This window comes from Protomyctophum parallelum, assembly GCF_964188405.1.
Source record: "Protomyctophum parallelum genome assembly, chromosome: 3".
NCBI classification, from domain to species: Eukaryota; Metazoa; Chordata; class Actinopteri; order Myctophiformes; family Myctophidae; genus Protomyctophum; species Protomyctophum parallelum.
In genome coordinates, this window is record NC_139698.1 from 45,057,173 (window position 1) to 45,077,854 (window position 20,682).

The window sequence follows — 20,682 nt, forward strand, 5'->3', positions numbered from 1 at the left end:
CAGGATGAGGCTTTGAAATGAGATGGCTGTATGGCCTTTGTGTTTTAACTTGATGGCTAAAATTCAGCCGACATTGGAATATAAATGAGTTGGATCGGGAGTGTTATCTACAGAGCATATTTAGGGCATCAATGTTAACTAGAAAGAGGCAATTCTGGGAAATTGCAAAGTGTGGTTGCCCACATCGCACCCGTCGAAAATGGAATCGCTTTTGTCTCTGCGTTGATGAAACCACCCTCGACCTGTGATTCAAATTTGGGATGGATCGGACATTCCGTGCGTGAATTGTGGCGTTTTTTGTAAAATAGGCCCCTCCCACTAACTTTGGAAGACGATTACGGCCGAACGATAGGTCCCGAGATCATGTGTACTGATTTTTGTGAGATTTGGTCAAAATCTGTAGGAGGAGGAGCAAAAAGTGTGGTTTGAACAAAATTCAAAATGGCGGGAAATCTATCTAGACGCAAATGGGCGTGGCCTATATGGGGAGATGTGTCATGACCCAAGGAATCCAGGGAAAAATATTTTTTATTTTACGACCTACGGTTCAAGAGTTATACCCCAAAAGGTAAAGTTGGCTGTTATAGCGCCACCATGAGGCCGACCGATATACTTCTAAGGTAATTAATTTTAGTAATTATTATGAATCTCTCCTCCAAGTCTTGTATGTATAGCCCTTACGGTCTCAGAGGAAAAAATACTTGAAAGTGAGTCTTTGCATTTTCCCATTCATGTCTATGGGGCAATTTAATGCACTAATTAATTCATATCAATTAAACTATTCAACAAATGTCTTAGCAAAATACACGCACACGATTCCCGATGTAGCCCGTCGTTTTGACATATGGCTCGAGTGCGTGCGAAAACTGTGGGAGGTATAACGCGACAAAATAAAGTTTATCTATAAAAAGAATAAAAGGTCACTAAAACAATAGTATGGTTGCCTTCAGGCAACCACACTAATGAGATCATATCCTGATGTGTTCACATACATTGAGGCTGTCCTCATGTAGTAGCATGCTACTGTCACCTCAGATGAACTCCTCAGTTGTATATGACTGATAGCATCACTTTCAACAGTTATCTACACTACACTGGGCTGACCTTTTTTGACGGGAGATAAAATATATAACGCATTTCTTTTCCTTCTTTTTTGAAATAAGTTAGTGAGAACTTGGGTTTCCCACTGAGCATTTCAGATAAGGTTTTTGCAAAAGGAAAAACTATCATGATGCGATGCATTGTGGGTAGTTTCATCTCATTTATGTTGTCGGAGCAGTCAACAAAGATGTAGAGAGCACCAGAGAAACAGAGGAGACACCTCAGGAGGGAGTGAAGGATAATGAAAAGTTTGATTATCTGAGTTACACTCCGTTTTAGACAATAATTCATACGAGAAATTAAATTCTGCATACAGTTCTCTTAATTTGACTTTAATTAAACAATACTCTGTAAATGGTACTTTCATTGACCAAATGTTCCCACGTAGCAAAATGGAGAGTCCCTAGCTATTAAGACTGATATAAAGTTGGTCTCGTGGGGCTTTACTAGAATCTGATTTGCAGAAATGACAGCTGATGACTTCAAAAAGTTAATTAACTTTTCAATTAGGACCGCATCTGACATTGCAGTTGTGTCTGCTAGAACAACTAGACTGCTGTTTAGGGAGAAACAGGCTTGAGTTATAGATGGATGCACTTTACTGCCTTAAAGAATTTGAATAATGGTTTGTAGTATGAACATGTGGTATCAAAGTGATTTTACAGATTCCATAAGGCAGTTATTATCATTATATTTGAAGGTATTTAATCACAATTCAGTGAGGTTTTATTTATTTAATTAATAGCATTGTTATTTGCATACATAGGAGGCATGTGTGTAATCAAACTGACCTAAACTGATTATTCATAAAGAGAAAGAGAAAATCTCCTAAAAAGTGCTACCTTCTTAAGAGACATATGAAATCTAATCAGTGCAGTAAAATGTAATTAGGGTGGAGGGAAAGACACACTACTGTATATATATTAACACCTACATGTCCCTTTATAGAGAAACAACACAGACAATATCAGCCACACATATCTCACTGATGAAAACATTCCTTTTTTATAATTATTTTTAAAACATTTTAATAAATAGTGACAATAGCTATACTTCAATGCACACATATTGTGAAGTAGGACGTTAATAAACAAAAAAACATAAAAAAGTTGAACTGTGGAGATACAAGGTTTCTGCCAGACTAACCAACTATATCACACTTAATATTAGATCAGATCCTCGCCATTTGTTTAGAGGCTCTCTCTTGAATGCAATGTTTTCAATTAGTGCTTGATTTCTCATTTTCGGCTAATATTAGAGCCTGCACCAGGCTCTAATTGAAGAGGCTGGGTGACTGTATGACCGTGTGCAGTGACGTGGGGACAATGTGCTAGCGTGGCGCTACTCATTAGCCTGACAGTGCCATACACCTGGGGTACATTCAAAGCATGGGTCAGAGGGCAGGGGAATTTGTACAATAATTATTGATGAGCAGATGTTATAAAATCATTTATGGTAATGCAATCATAATAAATGTCTTTGTGTTGCCGGGCAGATGGGGGTGGGGGATGGGGGGGGGATAAAGTCTATCTGAGAAGAAGGCAGGGGTAACAAGGAGAGACCTTTATACAAAGCAGTTAAAGTGATTACACTATATGTAAGCTATATAGTTCATAAAACACTGTATGGACTGAATACACGATGACAGCACCTGCATGCAACATGCAAGTGTGCACATGAACTCGCACACAGAGCTTGAACACAAATGAACACTGACATTAGTGTGGTGAATGTGATAGTGAATGGATAGTAAAGCAGCTTTTATTTTTTCTTTCTGCAACATTGCTTAAATAGCTGAAACATTACCTAGCCGTTACCCTATTTACTTTGAGCTTCATATTCATTCAGTGTAGGATCGTTGTGTGATGCTATGATGCACATAGAGCATTTATTTACCAAATCTGTCCCACTTAACTGTAGGATGTGTCTGGATATTTCACTGTGTCTAATTGACAAGTATGTATTGCTGGTTTTGCACATAAAAGGACCAATTGAGAATAAAAATAAACTATCCTAAACACAAGAAGAGACTACACAAATAGAATATTAGGACCTAAAAGGGGAGAGAAAATGCTAGGTGTCTTTACATATATTGTCATTCACTATAAGACACCGTATCTGTCTCTCGAAATGTGTGAGGAATTACAGCCAATTCCAAAAACATGCATTAGCCCCCTCCTTAGGTGGAATAGTTCTTTTTACAGCGGGCAAATATCGCAGCGAAACATGGCTGTGCAAGGCAGCTAACCTGGCAGCCGGCATAGAATAACCCTGCACAGGAAGAAAGCAACCGTGTTATCATGCACACACATGTGGCCTGGGTAAAGATTAAGCCGTATTCATCCCTGGCTGCTTCTCCTCTCTCCTGCCTCAGTCCATCACAAGATATGGCAACCGTTCAGCCAGGAAGCTAGGAGAGGTGCCATGGATTTCACGGCATTCCCAAATCAGGGCCGTCTGGAGACGCGCACGGGGTGTTCTGCAGTGCCGCAGCAAGTAGCCTCAGCTTTCCAACAGATCATAAGCTCCTCCACACTTCTATGCTGGGGGTTTGGAATTTTGTTGGATAGGGGTGTCAATGGTAACAGGACCCCCACCGCCTAGCTACCACACACAGACACACACTCCCACAATACAATCTCCTGTTGTGTGCATGGAATTGGGAATCAACTGCTGATTCATGCTTACTGTGGACTATTGTTTGGGAATGTGTTAATATTTGCAAGGAGGGTTTTTTTTAGAAGTGGATTTAGTTGAAAGAAAGAAAGCGGGATGAAAAAGTGATCATTTAGCATGGAGAAGTGAGGGATCATTGCATTTCCCTGCTGACATGTACATTATCACTGAATGGGGCTTGGGGCTCAGAGTGCAGTGTTGGCTTTGAATTGAGGAAGGGACTTACACCCCTAGAGCTACTCAAGGGCCATCTTTCAATGCTAAGCCTAATAATTCCTGCAGTTCCCTTGAAAAACAAAAAAAAACAAAAACACAAAACACAAAGGCAAAAGAAAGTATGTAACTTCCTTTTGTATGGTATATCAGGCCATAACAATTAACGTAGGGCTTTTCAAAAATACCTTTTGAGCTACAGTTGCAAAGGAGTCTCCAATAGTCCTAATAGTAACATCAATTATTTCCCCCTCATTACATTATTATTGATTTTAGACAAAGTAAAACATATACGGTAATCATTTTCCAAAGCAATACAATGCAAAACTGAACTTAATACCCCCCCCCTTCTCCGCCTTGCCTTGCCTTGCCTTGCCTTGCCTTGCCTTGCCTTGCCTTGCCTTGCCTTGCCTTGCCTTGCCTTGCCTTGCCTTGCCTTGCCTTGCCTTGCCTTTCTCCCCCCACCATCTTATTCACAAAGTAATCAACCCACAACACATCCACAACATCACCGGGTGCATATTCTTAACAAAGTTACAAAAATGTGAAATAGATATCAAAATATATTCTCAAACAATCATATAAATAAAGGTGGCACTTGATAACTCTATCAACACAGCCTATTGCTTATTAAAATGGCAAATACAGTATGCACGGTGACATTCAGAAACCATTATAGACATATTGCTATTTGGTAAGTGTGTCCACAGTTACCACTATTTTACAATATTTTTAGGTTTTGTTAACCATCAATTTGTAGATAATAAAACTTTTTCTGCATTGGAAAGGAATAAACATTTACAATAGCCTATATTATGTACCAGCAGGCAGCACAATTATCAATAATTGGCAGCATGATCGTACAAGATACTGAAACTTTGCACATTTAAACCTGCTATTTAATGGTAAAAATACCATTCTCTTTCTTGAGGGCTTTGTCACAAGGAATGATAATACGTTTTCTCTTTTCATGATAAATTGGATTTCTTGCACAATAACCACCATTTCTTAAAGGAGAAAAACGGAATTCATTGGTGTAAATATATTGAAAAACTTAAGGTGACAAAACGATGTTTAAACTTTTAATGCAATCGCCGAATCACTCGCAGTGCATATTGCCCCAAGACATCTCAAAAGTGGTGCCAAAGGAGTCAGGTAATCACAATGATGTATTCAGGCGTAAACAATGTGCTAGCCCGTCTGAATATTCAAGGTGAGGCTGAGCCATTTGTGTTGTGCTTCGTACATCCTTGCATCAGCTCACACAAATGAGGGGAGCAGTTGTGCTGCAACTGTGATTCCAAAGTGGTTTGCCTCTGTCAGTAATTTTTTATTTTCGAAGAAGCCACTGGTGCAGTATATTAGTTGTAATTTATGTTTATCATCCCTTGTACCTCGGTTGACTTCAACAAACCATTTAACATTTTAAGCTGGTGCATATGGCCTCTTTAATGGCAATTCTGCATGGAGAAGCACTTTAAAGACTTTAAATCATTTCTTTGGGCAAACACTAATGAATTATGTGATCATAAGCGTGATTCCAAAGTACTTGGAAACCAGTGGTAATTATCAAGGGAGTGGAGAGTTGATTTATCAAGGGGGACTCGAAAGAGGGGTCCTTCAACTAAACAAGATTAAACTGGAGGACGATGGCGGGAAATGTCACTCATTAGGTCCTATAAGGGGACAGTGGTGTGACTTGTGAGACAGGTCAACTATTAGATGCTATGGTGGGACAGTGGTGTGACTTGTGAGACAGGTCAACTATTAGATGCTATGGTGGGACAGTGGTGTGACTTGTGAGACAGGTCAACTATTAGATGCTATGGTGGGACAGTGGTGTTGGACAGGTCAACTATTAGATGCTATGGTGGGACAGTGGTGTTGGACAGGTCAACTATTAGATGCTATGGTGGGACAGTGGTGTTGGACAGGTCAACTATTAGATGCTATGTGCATTGGTGGGACAGTGGTGTTGGACAGGTCAAACATTAGATGTTATGGTGGGACAGTGGTGTTGGACATGTGAGACATTATTAGATCCTATGAGGGGACAGTGGTGGTGGAGCCAAGTGGTGATTGAAGTGTATAGAAATGTAGCAGCAGGTGCTTTTTTTTTATTTTTTTTTATTTTTTTTAAGATATTTTTTTGTGGCTTACGCCTTTATTGATTTTTTAAGGGATAGAAAGTAGGCTGACAGGAAACGGGAGAGAGATGGGGGGATGACATGCGGTAAAGGCCGTGTCGGGTCCGGGAGTCGAACCCGCGGCACACCGCGACTGGATCACCAGTCCGGTGCCCAGACCGTTACGCTACGGCCTGGGCGCAGCAAGTGCTTTTGACTGAGAGTTTAGAATTAAGTGACTCCCACTCAAAAGATGACAATTAGAGGTAGGGTAAGTGATTTTCTTTGGTTAAAATAAGTGTTAAAAAGCTATATTGTGATAGGACTCATTTCTATAGAGTGTTTGTTCAGTAACAGGAGTCTTCATGTCTCTCCAGCTTTTTATTAATTAAGAAATTGCATTTTCAGGTCAGGATACCAATGTTATCCAATCAGGATAGAGAATGCAGCCAGGATACAGAATTACAGATTAAACAAGTGGAATTGGAAGTGATGACACTAGTGATGGCTACTCTCTCATGATTGGCTGAAAATTTGTCACCTACCTGAAAATGTATTTAATGTTTATTAAAGAGCTATAGAGACAGGGAGACCCCTGTTATTGAACAAACACTCTATAGCAATAATTACTATCAGAATATAGTCATTTAACCTTTTAACAAAAAACTTTTAACCAAATAATATCACTTACCCTACCTTTAAAACAATTACAGATTTGTATAAGATATAGTGGGTAACTTATCCCATGATTATTTGTTTTTAAATGTAACAAACTGTACATTTACATGATCAGAAATATTTTCTAGACTGTATTGTTAAAAGAAAGTTCTGTCAAAATCTTTTGAGTGTTGAGAACAAGAATATATAGGTTCAGGTTGTGAACTTGATCAAATGTTTTGGTTTGCATCTTGTGAAAATGTACTACTGAAGTCATGCGCCTGAGGATGAACAATAGTCCTTTAATAATAAAAAAACTTCCCTTAATGTAAAACTCACTTTCACACTATATTAAACTGACAAATACACACAAATTCCGCTTTAAATGTCATAGTCAAATATTGCATTTGTCTCTATGTACCTCTATGTATAGTAGTGTGTTATAGTTTCATGTCTCATTTCTGATCAGAATTGCTGACAGTTTACTGCTGACAGTATTAACAATCCTACATGCTGACAGCACAGAAGGTCCCTCTTACCATACAGAGTATATTTACATCTCAACACATCAGCAAGACGAATTGTGAATGCCCTGAAATCAGTATATTAATTCCAGCAAAAAATATCCTCATATAAACTCATTTAAAAATGGAAACAAACGGTGGGATTTTCTCTCTCTCATACACGCACGCACCAACATGCGCACGCACAAACATGCGCGCACACACACACACACACACACACACACACACACACACACACACACACACACACACACACACACACACACACACACACACACACAGCTGAAATATGGCATGTGAGAAATGTGCAAGGTGGCCGTCTTACAGAAGGTGTAGAGGTGGGATAAATTTAATTAGAGCTTCAAATATTCATTTGGCAAATATATCAAGGTTGGAAACACAGGCCCAGAAATGGCAAGCCAGGCTGGCAGGCACTCACAATAGTGGATGGCAAATGACAGTAATCCATGAAAAGAGACCAGACATTTATAGAATGCATAGAGAAGAACTCACCATTCCACATTTCTGATGGGCTTTGGGCTTTGTTTAATGCCATATTCCATGTAGAAAATAATATATAACAATATCAACCTGTTTTTGCACTACTTTTGGTTGCACAATTTCCAAATTGATTTTGGTTAATTGCTATGCTGTGTGTACATTAAAAAATGCACACATTTTGTATGTTATTGCACTGTTGCAGAGCCAATAACCCAACCCAATATGTATCTTTTACACTTTTTTTAGAAAATCCATTAATTTGGAAAAGTAGGATTGTTGTTTATTAATATTTAATATATTAATTATTGTTATTAATATTAATATTTTAGTAAGAAAGAAAACGTGTGTGATGCATGTCTTTTAGACAATAAAATCAACCCCCATATGAATCAGCTGCCATATATTTTACTCTGTAGACCACAGCAGAACACAACACACGTTACCAGGAAATCCGGCACAAGTCTCATTGTGCTGTGATGATCTCACATTAGCTTTCTTGTCTCCAGCTGTGTGCACGCTCAAAAGCAGTGGGCACAGGTGAAGGTGAGGATGCACTGACGCACTTCCTCTTCCTGTGGCAGCGAGTAAAGGTGGCCTACTTTTTGCACTCTGTGTCATGCCAGCATTGATGTAATCAGCAGGTGGGAGTGGGCACAGACAAGTGCTCATGTCGCCTTCACAAGTCTGTAATCCACAGGATTTGGGGGGTTTGTAAAGGGTTCTCTGAATACAACCTGGCGCCAAAGGCCTAGCGTCCAGACTTCACCCACCTCATAAACACCTCTGTTGGTACCTAAATTTGGAGTGTTTATTAAACTAACATTCAGGGTTTTACTGTGTAGTGTACACCACAGCAGCTTGAAGCTCAGGACAGGAACAGACAGAGTTTTATGTTGAGTGAGTAGAGTATTATGTTGAGTGCTCATAGCGAGTGCAAAACAGTGAAGACAAAACGTGCAAGCTACCAATGACCTACATGCTGAAGCCACAAGCACCAGCAGTTCAAATATTTCCTGCAGGCACTGCTTCATTTTACTACAACTTCACATTATACAGTATTTCTTGTAGCGCCCCAAGGCATCACTAGATAAAGTTTAACATTTTTTACATCTCACCCTGAAGTAATCAGTATTGTGATATTGTATATATCACCTTATCAGATGAATAAACTCCAGCTTATCAGAACTACTATACAGTCTATATGTGCATCACTGCTGTGTCTGTAAGGACACTGGTTCTCCACGGGACCTGGGGGCCCACAGGGGTCCTTGAGGGGCGTTCCAGGGGTCCCCAGCTAAATGATTGCCACTTACCACTACACCAGTAGTCATCTGTGCAAAATTTGTTATTATTTACTCTGTAAAGATTTAGGACTACTTTTATTTACTAATACTTTACTAATAGTTTAACCACTTTAGCTCTTTTTCATGCTTTCATATACTGTAGGTATACTAGGTTAAAAGTGGTTGAAAAAAGGGTTTTCTATGGTATGTAATTTGCCTCTATAGGCCTATAGGAAATGAGTGTGCACAACTGATACAGTAAATTAAAAGATAATTCATAGCTTTTTGTGTAGTTGTCTCAATAATGTTGTGTGGCTGCTACAAAATCCCACGGCACACCTGGACTTATCTCATCGCGGCACACCAGTGTGCTTTGGCACACCGTTTGGGAACCACTGGCCTAATGGATATCATACTGGGGTCCTGAAAGGAAAATTAAAAGGTACAGTGAAAATCACTGTACAAGGACACAGAGCCTCTGGAACTAACAGGGATGCTCTGGAACTCACAGAGATGCTATGGAACTCACAGAGATGCTATGGAACTCACAGAGATGCTCTGGAACTCACAGAGATGCTCTGGAACTCACAGAGATGCTCGGGAACTCACTCTGGAACTCACAGGGATGCTCTGGAACTCACTCTGGAACTCACAGAGATGCTCTGGAACTCACAGAGATGCTCTGGAACTCACAGAGATGCTCTGGAACTCACTCTGGAACTCACAGAGATGCTCTGGAACTCACAGAGATGCTCTGGAACTCACAGAGATGCTCTGGAACTCACTCTGGACCTCACAGAGATGCTCTGGAACTCACAGAGATGCTCTGGAACTCACAGAGATGCTATGGAACTCACAGAGATGCTATAGAACTCACAGAGATGCTATGGAACTCACAGAGATGCTATGGAACTCACAGAGATGCTCTGGAACTCACAGAGATGCTATGGAACTCACAGAGATGCTCTGGAACTCACAGAGATGCTCTGGAACTCACAGAGATGCTATGGAACTCACATAGATGCTATGGAACTCACAGAGATGCTATGGAGCTCACAGAGATGCTATGGAGCTCACAGAGATGCTATGGAGCTCACAGAGATGCTTTGTAACTCACAGAGATGCTATGGAACTCACAGAGATGCTCTGGAACTCACAGAGATGCTATGCAACTCACAGAGATGCTATGGAACTCACAGAGATGCTATGGAACTAACAGAGATGCTATGGAACTCACAGAGATGCTCTGGAACTCACAGAGATGCTATGGAGCTCACCGAGATGCTTTGGAACTCACAGAGATGCTATGGAACTCACAGAGATGCTTTGGAACTCACAGAGATGCTATGGAACTAACAGGGATGGGCAGACAGGGGAAAGGTCAACATGGAGGTGTGGCAGACCCTGGCAAAGGGTGGGGGGGGGGGGGGGGGGGGGGGGGGGTACTAGTCAGCCAGAAATTGGGTGGGAGGAAAGGGAAGGAGTACTGACTGGGTGGATGGGGAGGAGGAGGTAAAGAGAGGGGATGAAGGGTTTTTTGATAAAAGCCTGTTCTGTGCCACGGGGCATTTATCACTGGTGGGGGAGGCAGGGGATATGGGGGGGACGAGGGAGGGGGTCGGGTGGGAGGAGGCATTGTCTGCTGTGTCCGCGTGTTATAGGATTGAGCTCAAGTTTCCTTTGTGTTGCCATTTTGTTGAGGGATTATGTTCTTTGAGAGAGTTGTGCAAGCAGGCAGAGGCACAGAGAGTGGAGGCGGAGAGAGAGGAGGGAGAGAGATGAGGGAGGAGGATGGAGGGGGGGGTCTTTGTTCAGAGCGTTGATCATGAACAAGACAGATAGCAGAGGGTGTGTGTGTGTGTGTGTGTGTGTGTGTGTGTGTTCCATGAATGTGTGTGTGCGTATGTATGTTCGAGTATGCATTTTTTAATGAACGCAAGAGATGGTGTGCATGCGTGCGCGCGTGTGTGTGTGTGTGTGTGTGTGTGTGTGTGTGTGTGTGTGTGTGTGTTTGTGTGTGTGTGTGAGAGAGAGAGAGCGAGAGAGCATGAGAGAGAGAGAGAGAGACATACAGACAGAGTGAAAGAGCATGTGAGAGAGTAAAGCAAGATGTCAGGACACGTAACCAGCCATGTAACAATTTAAAATCAATTTGCTTCCCAAGTAGGCATTGCTCTCTCAGAGACATTCCCCAGAAGCAGCACAGGACTTTCATTCTATCTAAATAGATATCAATTACATAATCACTTTTCTCTCTGAGCTCACCCATCAACTGGCACTGTAAAGTTTGTCACCCCGTGCAGCATATAATTGCCCCCCATGCATAATGCTGTGTGATTACTTGTGACATTTGTACTGTCATTGATCAAATAGGGCACAATTATGATGAAGCCACCACAGCCCCTGACTGAAGCAAGAGGAGGGCCTAATAATTCATCTAATACTGTATGTACTCTGTGATATGTTGTGTGGAAACAAGCAACAGATTAGTGTTAACCAACACTGGAAACAGTCAGGGTTTTTTCTTGACTTTAATGGGCACCCAAGGTCGTATTCAGTATTTTTTCCATCTCATTTTGTTAATTGCATGTTGTGTTGGTATTTGGTATTTTGTCATACCCAGTCAATGTCATTTTCTGTGTTTCAGTGGCGAAAAAAAAGTTACTAAAGGATTAGTAACTGCTCTGTGCTCTCTGCACAACATACAGTAAGCTCAAACTTTTCCTGTGCTAAAACTTTTCATTTCATTTCAGAATCCTGTTTACCTTTTACCAGCTAGCTCACTGGGTGGGTATGCACCGATCGTTATTTATTTTTATTTTATTATTTTTTTCAACTATGAAAACACCACATGGTACATTTGCATAGGATAACCAACATATAGCAAATCATTTGCATGCCTGAAAGTACACTTGAGTAACCGTAATTACACGTGACACCAATTACTCTGTTACTTTGTATTAAATTATAATGGAAAATTCCACTAGAGAATTGGAGCCTAATTGCATCTTAATTTGCATAATTTTGCATATTAATCACATCTCAGATGAATAATAAATTTCAGCAGATTTTTTAATTTATGCATAGATACAAAAACAAGTTGAAAAATAATTTGTGAGTGAAATAAATCAGGAACTATTACTTAGAGCATTTGTGTTAATTTCTCTCATTATGCCACGCCAAAGTTAAAAGATATCTGTACTCACAGTCTTGATCAACAATCTCCACATTTTGAAATTGAGAGTTCTTCAAGTCTAAGTGGGGGGGATAGAAAGAAGAAATACATTATGGAATATCCATGCAACAATTTTACATAAAAGTTAGTTCTGTTAATGCTTTTTACATTGCAGAGGTGCCAAATGCATTCCACAATGATAATTCAAATCACTTTGTCTTTCGTTTTTTCCTGGTCAACACCTGTGCCTACATTGTGTGTGGCTCCTTGCCAGCAGTCACAAAATCCAATACCTGTAGCCCAGATTACATGCAAATAAACAAAAACAACACATCTTTCAAATGAAATACGTTCTTTTTTTTAGAGGAAAGTTAAAGTATGTTGCCAAGCTGCTGTATAATGCTCATAATGAAGGCAAATTAGGCAAATTCCCCTGTCCCTTTAAAGTTGTAAATGTTATATGTGAAGTTAGTTACATAGAAAAGCATACAATATGTCAATCTTATCATTTTATTTCTTTTTAGCCCTTTCAAACTATTCAAATGTAATTGTAATTTTACCATGGCACAGGATTGTCAAATGTCATCGCACAGCTGTGCTGTTCTATATGAAAATATCAGATTTTGAACTAAAATGCAGTCACACAGTCACATGCCAAAGTATAGATTAAGTTTAAGGAACTTGCCTCTTGAGTGGCAGTTCTATCGCTCAACATGATGGGTGAGTAATAAAGAACAATTCTGTCATGGCATATTAGATTGCAGCTCATCTGTGGGCAACAGTGCCTTTCAGTGGCATGGCAGAGAAAAGCAAATTAAAGCAGTACTATTTCCTCTTTTACCATTGAGCTAATAGCCTGCTTGCTCGGGGTACAAAATGAATCTTGACCATCAGGCCACATTCATATCAAATCCTGTGTCTATAGGCGAGACATGATCTTGGACAGGATCTAAATGTCTCAATAGAAGAGCAGGGAGACAAAATACAACCACCCCAATTGTCTAAGTTATATTGTATTAACATACTCTACAGATTGGGGGGGTTCATAAACAAATACATAGTTAGGCTTTTAATAAGACTGCATATCTGCTGCTAAGTGATGTCTCTTTCTCAGCAGACTGAGGTAGCCTACTCTATTTTATTGTTTAATTTAGTTTGGAGTACATATACTACACAATTATTTGATGCTGTTTTTTGACTTTTACAATTTGTGGAAGCTAAGGAGAAACACTCTCACCCAATACACCTGTAAAAAATGTTGTTGAAGTTGAAATATCATGTCTACTGGGGAGACCTGGCTGGGCACACAGGTATGATGTGTAGAATGAATGGATAATGATGGAAATAGCAGTCTAATTTGTCCCAGCTGATTACAAACTATGGCTTTATGGGCTGGTTGCCTGGTTGCATACAACCTATGCTTCTGTTTTGACTTCAGTGTAGGCTAGACTAAGAAAGAAAGAAAGAAAGAAAGAAAATACTTTTCTTGTCTAATTAGCCTAATTAGTAGCCTAATAAAAATATAATTTATATGTAGGCTATAGGCCTACAAGGACTTAACCTGCTGTTCAAAGCATTGCTTTCACACATGTGACTCTTGTTCTCGTTCTGTGAGATTCCATATTCAGCCTCGATTAATCATATTCGGTGTGGAATCTGAGTTTAATATTCTGCACCATTCAACTCGCAGATGTAAAAGCATTCTCAACTGACACAGATAATTACTATGATACATCCCGGAAAGGTTTCCATGTCTGAACACAATTTCAATAACCAAGTGCTGCGCTAGCAATTATTTATAAATAAAAATTAGTTACAGAACTTAAGGGGCGGGAACGAGAGCAGGTGTTTCTCGTTGCCTATTTTCATCCGGTGGAATTTCATCTCAAACTCGAATACATTATCGCCACTTTTGCAAGAACACAACGGGGAAAAGCAAGAAAGCCTATCAGGCGCATGGAAAATGTTCCTGACCTGTAATGACTAAAGAACAGCGGGGATTTAATGATGTTTTGCTCTACTGATCAAATTTCAGGGTTTGAGACAATGATTTTGAGCACCTGCGCCGGGAGTTGCGCAGAAAATCATGTAAAACTAAATGTATTTAAAAACTGTTGGACCATTATTAAGAAGCTCGTGATGTGTCTGCCTTTTTTACCCACGGTTCAAAACGAAACTGGCCTGCTGCCCTACACAGATAATGATTTGTATTTGTTTCTCTCCAATAATACTCACTGACATAGAATGTGAACTCTTCAGTACAGTGATGATGAGTGATGGAGAGGCGGGTTGGTTCATATACGGCTCATAGGCTGTCAGTACAGTATACTATAATAACTTCAAGAAGACAGATTAGGCAGAAATCCCCGCGACGCATAATGGGCAAGTAGAAATACAAGTGGATATTTAGTTCCATCTGCTGGATGTTTTCGGTAAAACAATCCTCTGTGCGCACACACCATGAGCATTATGGGTACACCATGGGACAGTTGCATAAGGTTGCCCGGAAGAGGTTCCACGAACAGGACACTGTTATCCCTCTATGTTTATTTTTTTTCCCAGTGTTGCCTTCTTGAAAAATACAATGAAACGTTGTTTTTGTCGCACTGACTAATGCATTGCTGTAATGCAGCGGATTACAACAAGCATCGCTGCGTGCCGAGAGCTCGGTGGCCTCGCAGCACGCACATCTCAGGTGGCCTGCCCTTGGATGAAAACATACACTAACCAATCTGTATGCCGGCACCGGTGGGCGTGTGTGCGTAATATGTGCTCTAAACGTCGCCATGCCGGAGGGTTAACAACAACACTGAGCTGGAAGTTGCGCAACCTGAGGAGAAATAATTACGTTTTCGCCGGTCACAAATACAGGCTGTACAGCACTGAGGAGGAGGAAGAAAATGAAGCGAGGACCTCCGCCGGACATCCCAACATCTCAGTGGTTGGCGTCCCCGACCCGATCACGTGGATCCGGTGTAAAGTTGTCATGCACCTATTAGATCTGTATTTTGAAGTAGGCGTCACATCTGTGGACTTTGATAACGGAGTTAAACAGGTAATCTAAGTAAATAAAAATAGAGGGTGGGAAAAACGATTCTTGTGTAGCTGGGTAACATTCGTCAGAGCTGATCATCCATCTCAGTGTTATTAAACATTAGGCAGGCCTATCATTTAAGCTGCATGTCTACATTATACTATAGTCACCATAGCATCAGTTCAGTGAAAACAGTTAATCTTCTATTCCAGGCATTGGTTCATGTTTCCAACATGATGTCCAAGGACAACTTTGAAGAGTTGGATGGGATAGTGTCAAATGAGGTACCAGCTGAACAGTTAACTGTGGAATTGCAGGATGGTATTATAATTAAAAATGAAATACCCCTGTCAACATTTTCAGCTCTGATATTCTATTGGCATTCCAGATGGTAAACTACATTGAGAAGAAATGTAAATCTCTAACTGATGCCCAAAAACAACAGCTAGCTGTCTCGTTGGATGATATTATATTTCTGCTGCCAGAGGACGTGTCTGTATTTTTTGATCAGTATGGTAAGATTTACTATCACCTTAATAACAAATGTAACATGTGCAAATTAATAATGAGGTCATGTTTATTTCCATATGCTAGTATTGTACATACATGTATTGTAGATTTTTGCCCAACAGACATTTCATAGTTTCTTCAAGTATATGGACTAGCTGGGAAAGTCACAAGGCACATATTCTTCGGGTGCACACTGACCAAAATATAAACATGGATCTTTATGGGCAGGTTCCAGGTAACTTAGAATGTTTGTCTGACTCAGTATAAAATATGAAGCAGCCAGGGCATTGCTAAAATAATTGCTAAAATCACACCTGTGTGAAGTGAGTGTTGCAACTCCGTGTGGGGGTCCCAGACCCACAGGAACAGTCGGCTGAGAAATGACAGTTACCGTGTGGGGGTCCCTCTACTGTACTGTCACTGTACTGTACTGGCACACCTGAAATCACCATATATGCAGTTAATATGTGCGTGTGTGTTAGGTTGCGCACAGGTGGTGAAAAACAACCATGCTGTTTTCGTGCTCAGACGTACCCAGCCACCCACCCACACACATAGCTCCGTAAGGGAGTGGTTGCACCACTCAAAAAGGAGCATGGTGCTCAGAAAACCTCTGAATTATGAGAAACAACTGCAAGCACCATCATAATGTGGCTATCCAATTGCCACTAAATAGTGGTCTGTCTTCAAGGAGGTGGCCACACACACCAGAGGCGTATTCCCAATAAGGCGAGGCCAGGCAGCCAACTGGCCAAGTCTCGCCACACACAGCCACACACTGGTAGCCAAAGTGCCAATATTTAGCCTTTTAAAAATTTAAATTTTATTTTTGCACTGGCAGATTCTAGCAGGGTAGGGGAAGGACCTGCTGAAACGTAGATTGTTTTTACTCTGTGTCCCTGCCATCCTATGATAAAATATTGGCAGTTTGGCAGGCTACCAGTGTGTGGCCACCGCCCACCTTCTTGTCCCAGGAAGACTATGTGCATAGCATTCTCGTGCACAGTATCCGATTACCACTACAATTATTTAGGCTACTGATACTCACTCTACTGATGCCTGGCCTCTACTTCCTCCAGGAAGGAGTTATTGCTTCATCGTGATGAGGTTCTGGCTCCTGTCGACACCGGATGGTGCTGATGACCCAGAGGGTTCAAAAATCTTCAAAGTCACCTCCAAAGAAGAAGATGGCTCACAGAAGAAAATAGTGACTGCCGTCTATGAGTAAGCATTGCTTAGCCAGTATCACTAAGTTCATCATATATCTTCCCTTACCTTGCGTTATTCAATGTAGACATGTTTATGGCACTATATAGAAACTAGCGGTTTGGCATCAATTTGAATATAGGAAGGATGTGTGCTTTTAATTTTGTTTGTCTCAAAAGCAATTTCTTTCTAAAATGTGCTATGTGCATTCCCCATATTCAGTGTGTTGAATCAACATTAACAGGTGTAAATATTTAGTCAAGTATTTAATCATACGCTGGCAAAAGCACAAAATTGCCCATACACATAATAGATACATACATATAATAGCCAGTCTTGCCTGCGCTGCTACTGACTAATAACTTTCAATATACATCAATGTAAATATTTACCAGTAAGACCATATATGGTCATGCCTGGGGTGACCAACCAACCAAACAACTTACTGACTGACTGAAATGGACGATTTCATAGTAAATGCGGTCGCAACTACAAGCTGCCACATTTTCTTCTTTTCCATCTTGGAAAGGGAAACCACGGAGCTGGGTTGAAAAGGCACGTGTAGGGTCGTTGACGTATAGCGGCTGTGGAGCACAGGCGTAGGCGGCGCTTCCGCATGCTCATCATGCGTCATGGCCAAACTGAACTGTGCACGAAATGTTCGCCCACGTTTTACGTGTATGATATGAATGAAATCAATGAATATATTCTAGGATGCAGTTCTGTCTCAGTTTCAAGTATTTCACTCCAAACATAGCAGTGTTATTAATGATGAAATCCAGCTTCTCTAAAATGCTAAATTAACCTTCTCTCCTTCAATTTTAACAGGTTCCACCGTGAGGTGACGCGGGGGGCGGCACCTGATTGGACTGTCACTAATGTTTGGCACTGGCACTGGAAACTGGCTGAGTGACAAATAGATGGGTCTACGACTTCTGTCATCAGAATATAGCAACAGCCATTTTCAAACTGCACTGAATTTGTCAGTAAAATGTAATTAAGAACTGTTTTCAAATAAGTTAGAGCCATAGCAGCTTAATAACCAAGTTACCTCAAGATTTCTGACCTCTGTTATATAAACCCACGTTATTTCTTTCTTTCTTTTTTCACTTGGGTGTGGCAATTGCCATCCCCTGTGGACCCCACATGTCACCCCCACTTGTACTATTGCAGACCTGCAGTTTTATGTGAGTTTGTTCCAGATACATGTAGCCTTGGGAAAAAATATACAATATTTCCAGAGCCATGTGGCCCATAGGTCAGGAACCTATCTCCTGTTTCCTTAGTATGAGGCAGCTTGATGTACAAGTACTGTATGTCCCCCTGGCCATGATGTACAAGTAAAAACCCTGGACATGACACTAGTGTGTCACAGGAACAATCCCCCAATCCAACCCTGAATTTAATTGATGATGATGAGTGCCAAGCAGGGAGGTATTGGTTAGTCTTTGGTATGACCACGATTTTGCAACCCATTTTTTCACTCTGTGTCAAATATCTAATGTAATCCTGGGCGCTATACTTCCTCTGCCAACCTGGGGGGGGGGCAGCGGACTGACCTCAGGCTTCCTTCTATGCATGAGGAGTCCAAGCTGCTTCTTTTCACCTGACAGGGGGAGTTTCCCCAGTCAGGTGGAACACCTTATTCCGACCAGTTCCTTTCCACTCCATCAGGCACCCGGCTGGCAAGGGGGAGGTCGTTTAGAGACCAGGATTACTGCATGTTTTTTGTGAGGGTACCTAGTGCCTACCCTAGGGGACACGGGGAGAACATGCTAACTCCACACAGAAAGGCCAACCCCGCCTCGGGTATGGGCACTGATAACGTGAAGGAGAGAACACGCACCCAGCGCCCACAGCATCCCGAGCGGGAATCGAACCCAGGACCTTCTAGCTGTCAGACGACAGCACTACCTGACTGTGCCACCATGCCCCCCTTTGGTATGACTTTGTCTGGGATTGAACCCCAGATGTCCAAATCTCAGGACGGCCACTCTAAGGAGTTGGTTATTTTTGTTCTAGATATGCTGTGCATAATAACTAAATGCTGCTTGTCCACATTTAGTTCAGGGCAGAAAGCCTTTTGTAGGAATCATTTCGTAGGCAAATTGTCTTAATGTGGCTTGGTGTGTGGTTTTTAACATTGTTTTGACCAGTTTTTACTTGTATATATTAGCTATATAGCTATCTATGGAGAGGTTTTGGGATGCATGTGAGTGTACCATTGAGATCACAGGTACACATTCTCATTCACAACTTTCACAGTATGCCCTAGTATAAATAAAGAGCCTTGAAATGTCACCATCTTTGTCAGCATCAGTTTTAGACTTCGTCCTTCTACACTACAGTATATCAGAAGTTATTTCTCAACGTGTGACTTTATAATGACTTGTAAGTGGGACATTATCAGTATTCTGGTATGTATGATAACAACGGGAATGATGAATTCCCGTTCTGTTCTTTAACTATATAGAAGTGTCTATTTGTACGTCTCTAAATGTTTTGATGAATTGAACAAGGTGGACCCTCTTGTAAACAAGTGTAATGCTTAATTGGGTCGTCCACTCACAGTTAACAGTCTTTGTATTTAGTTTGTGCTTGAAATGTAATGTAATTCTGCAAACTGTTAATAAATATTTCAATCAATCAAAAAAAGCACACCACCGTAAGAAAATCCATTTAGCATATCAAGTAGGAGGGGGCGTACAGTACACTCCATGTGGCTGTAGGCTACTACAGAGTTGACCGTTTGTACTTGATTGTTCAAGAAGAGATCACAACTTGTATTAAGTCATATAGTGGAATCAAAGTACTTGCATAGCAATGCCGCAAGCAAGAGAGACCCACGCTAACTGGAGCAGTCTCCACTCTATCTTCCAACTCCAATGCATCCCATATCTGAGCCAAGTGTAATTGCCAGAAACACGTCACTCATCAAAAACATCACCACTGACAGGCTGGTGAATGCTGCGTGTCATTCCATCCTGTTTACCACATGTAGCATGTTATTAATGTTGACAACATATCTGACAAAAAGATAGAATTCCGTCATTAGCGGACGCTAATTCATGCACAATGAAATGTGTTAAGGGATTATTCAAATTCTCTTGCATAATAATCAGCGGCCTGTTAGAAGTTTGCGTGGGGGTGTTATGGTTCCGGTGGAGCATCTTGAGGAGTCATAATGAGATTATAAGAGTGCAGTTTAGCTTAGCACGTGTCAATATGCTCATGGTTATGGTAAGAGAACATTAGACAATTCATCACGCCTGTGCGTCAGTACGTTTAATGGCAATTAATGGCAAACAAACAAAACTAATGATTTTTTATTAATGTGTTTTGTGATGTTCTAACATGGATCAGCAAGGATACATGCCATTCTGATCCATTAATCTGGTCATTGAACAGATTTCAACATTTATAGATACAGTACCGAGTCGATACATGTCTGTGTATACATTACATTATGTGTGTATGTGACAAAGTGTGCTCATGTAGGCGTGTGTGTGTGTGTGTGTGTGTGTGTGTGTGTGTGTGTGTGTGTGTGTGTGTGTGTGTGTGTGTGTGTGTGTGTGTGTGTGTGTGTGCATATTTGTGCATGCATCTTGCAGAAGCCATAAATTAAATGTGTCTTAACATTTTAAGTCGGATTAATATAATTATACAGGAAATATGT

General features: G+C 40.9%; 1 protein-coding gene across 1 annotated transcript; it reads left to right on the forward strand.

Moving 5' to 3' along the window:
* Positions 1 to 14,827: 14,827 nt before the first annotated feature.
* LOC310855882 (m-AAA protease-interacting protein 1, mitochondrial) lies at positions 14,828 to 17,992 on the forward strand. Its single transcript, XM_083761050.1, has 5 exons — positions 14,828 to 15,311; positions 15,503 to 15,574; positions 15,679 to 15,805; positions 16,880 to 17,024; positions 17,835 to 17,992. Exons 1-5 carry the CDS (start codon positions 14,883 to 14,885, stop codon positions 17,917 to 17,919), a joined length of 858 nt encoding a protein of 285 aa, XP_083617176.1. The 5' UTR covers positions 14,828 to 14,882; the 3' UTR covers positions 17,920 to 17,992.
* Positions 17,993 to 20,682: the final 2,690 nt, after the last annotated feature.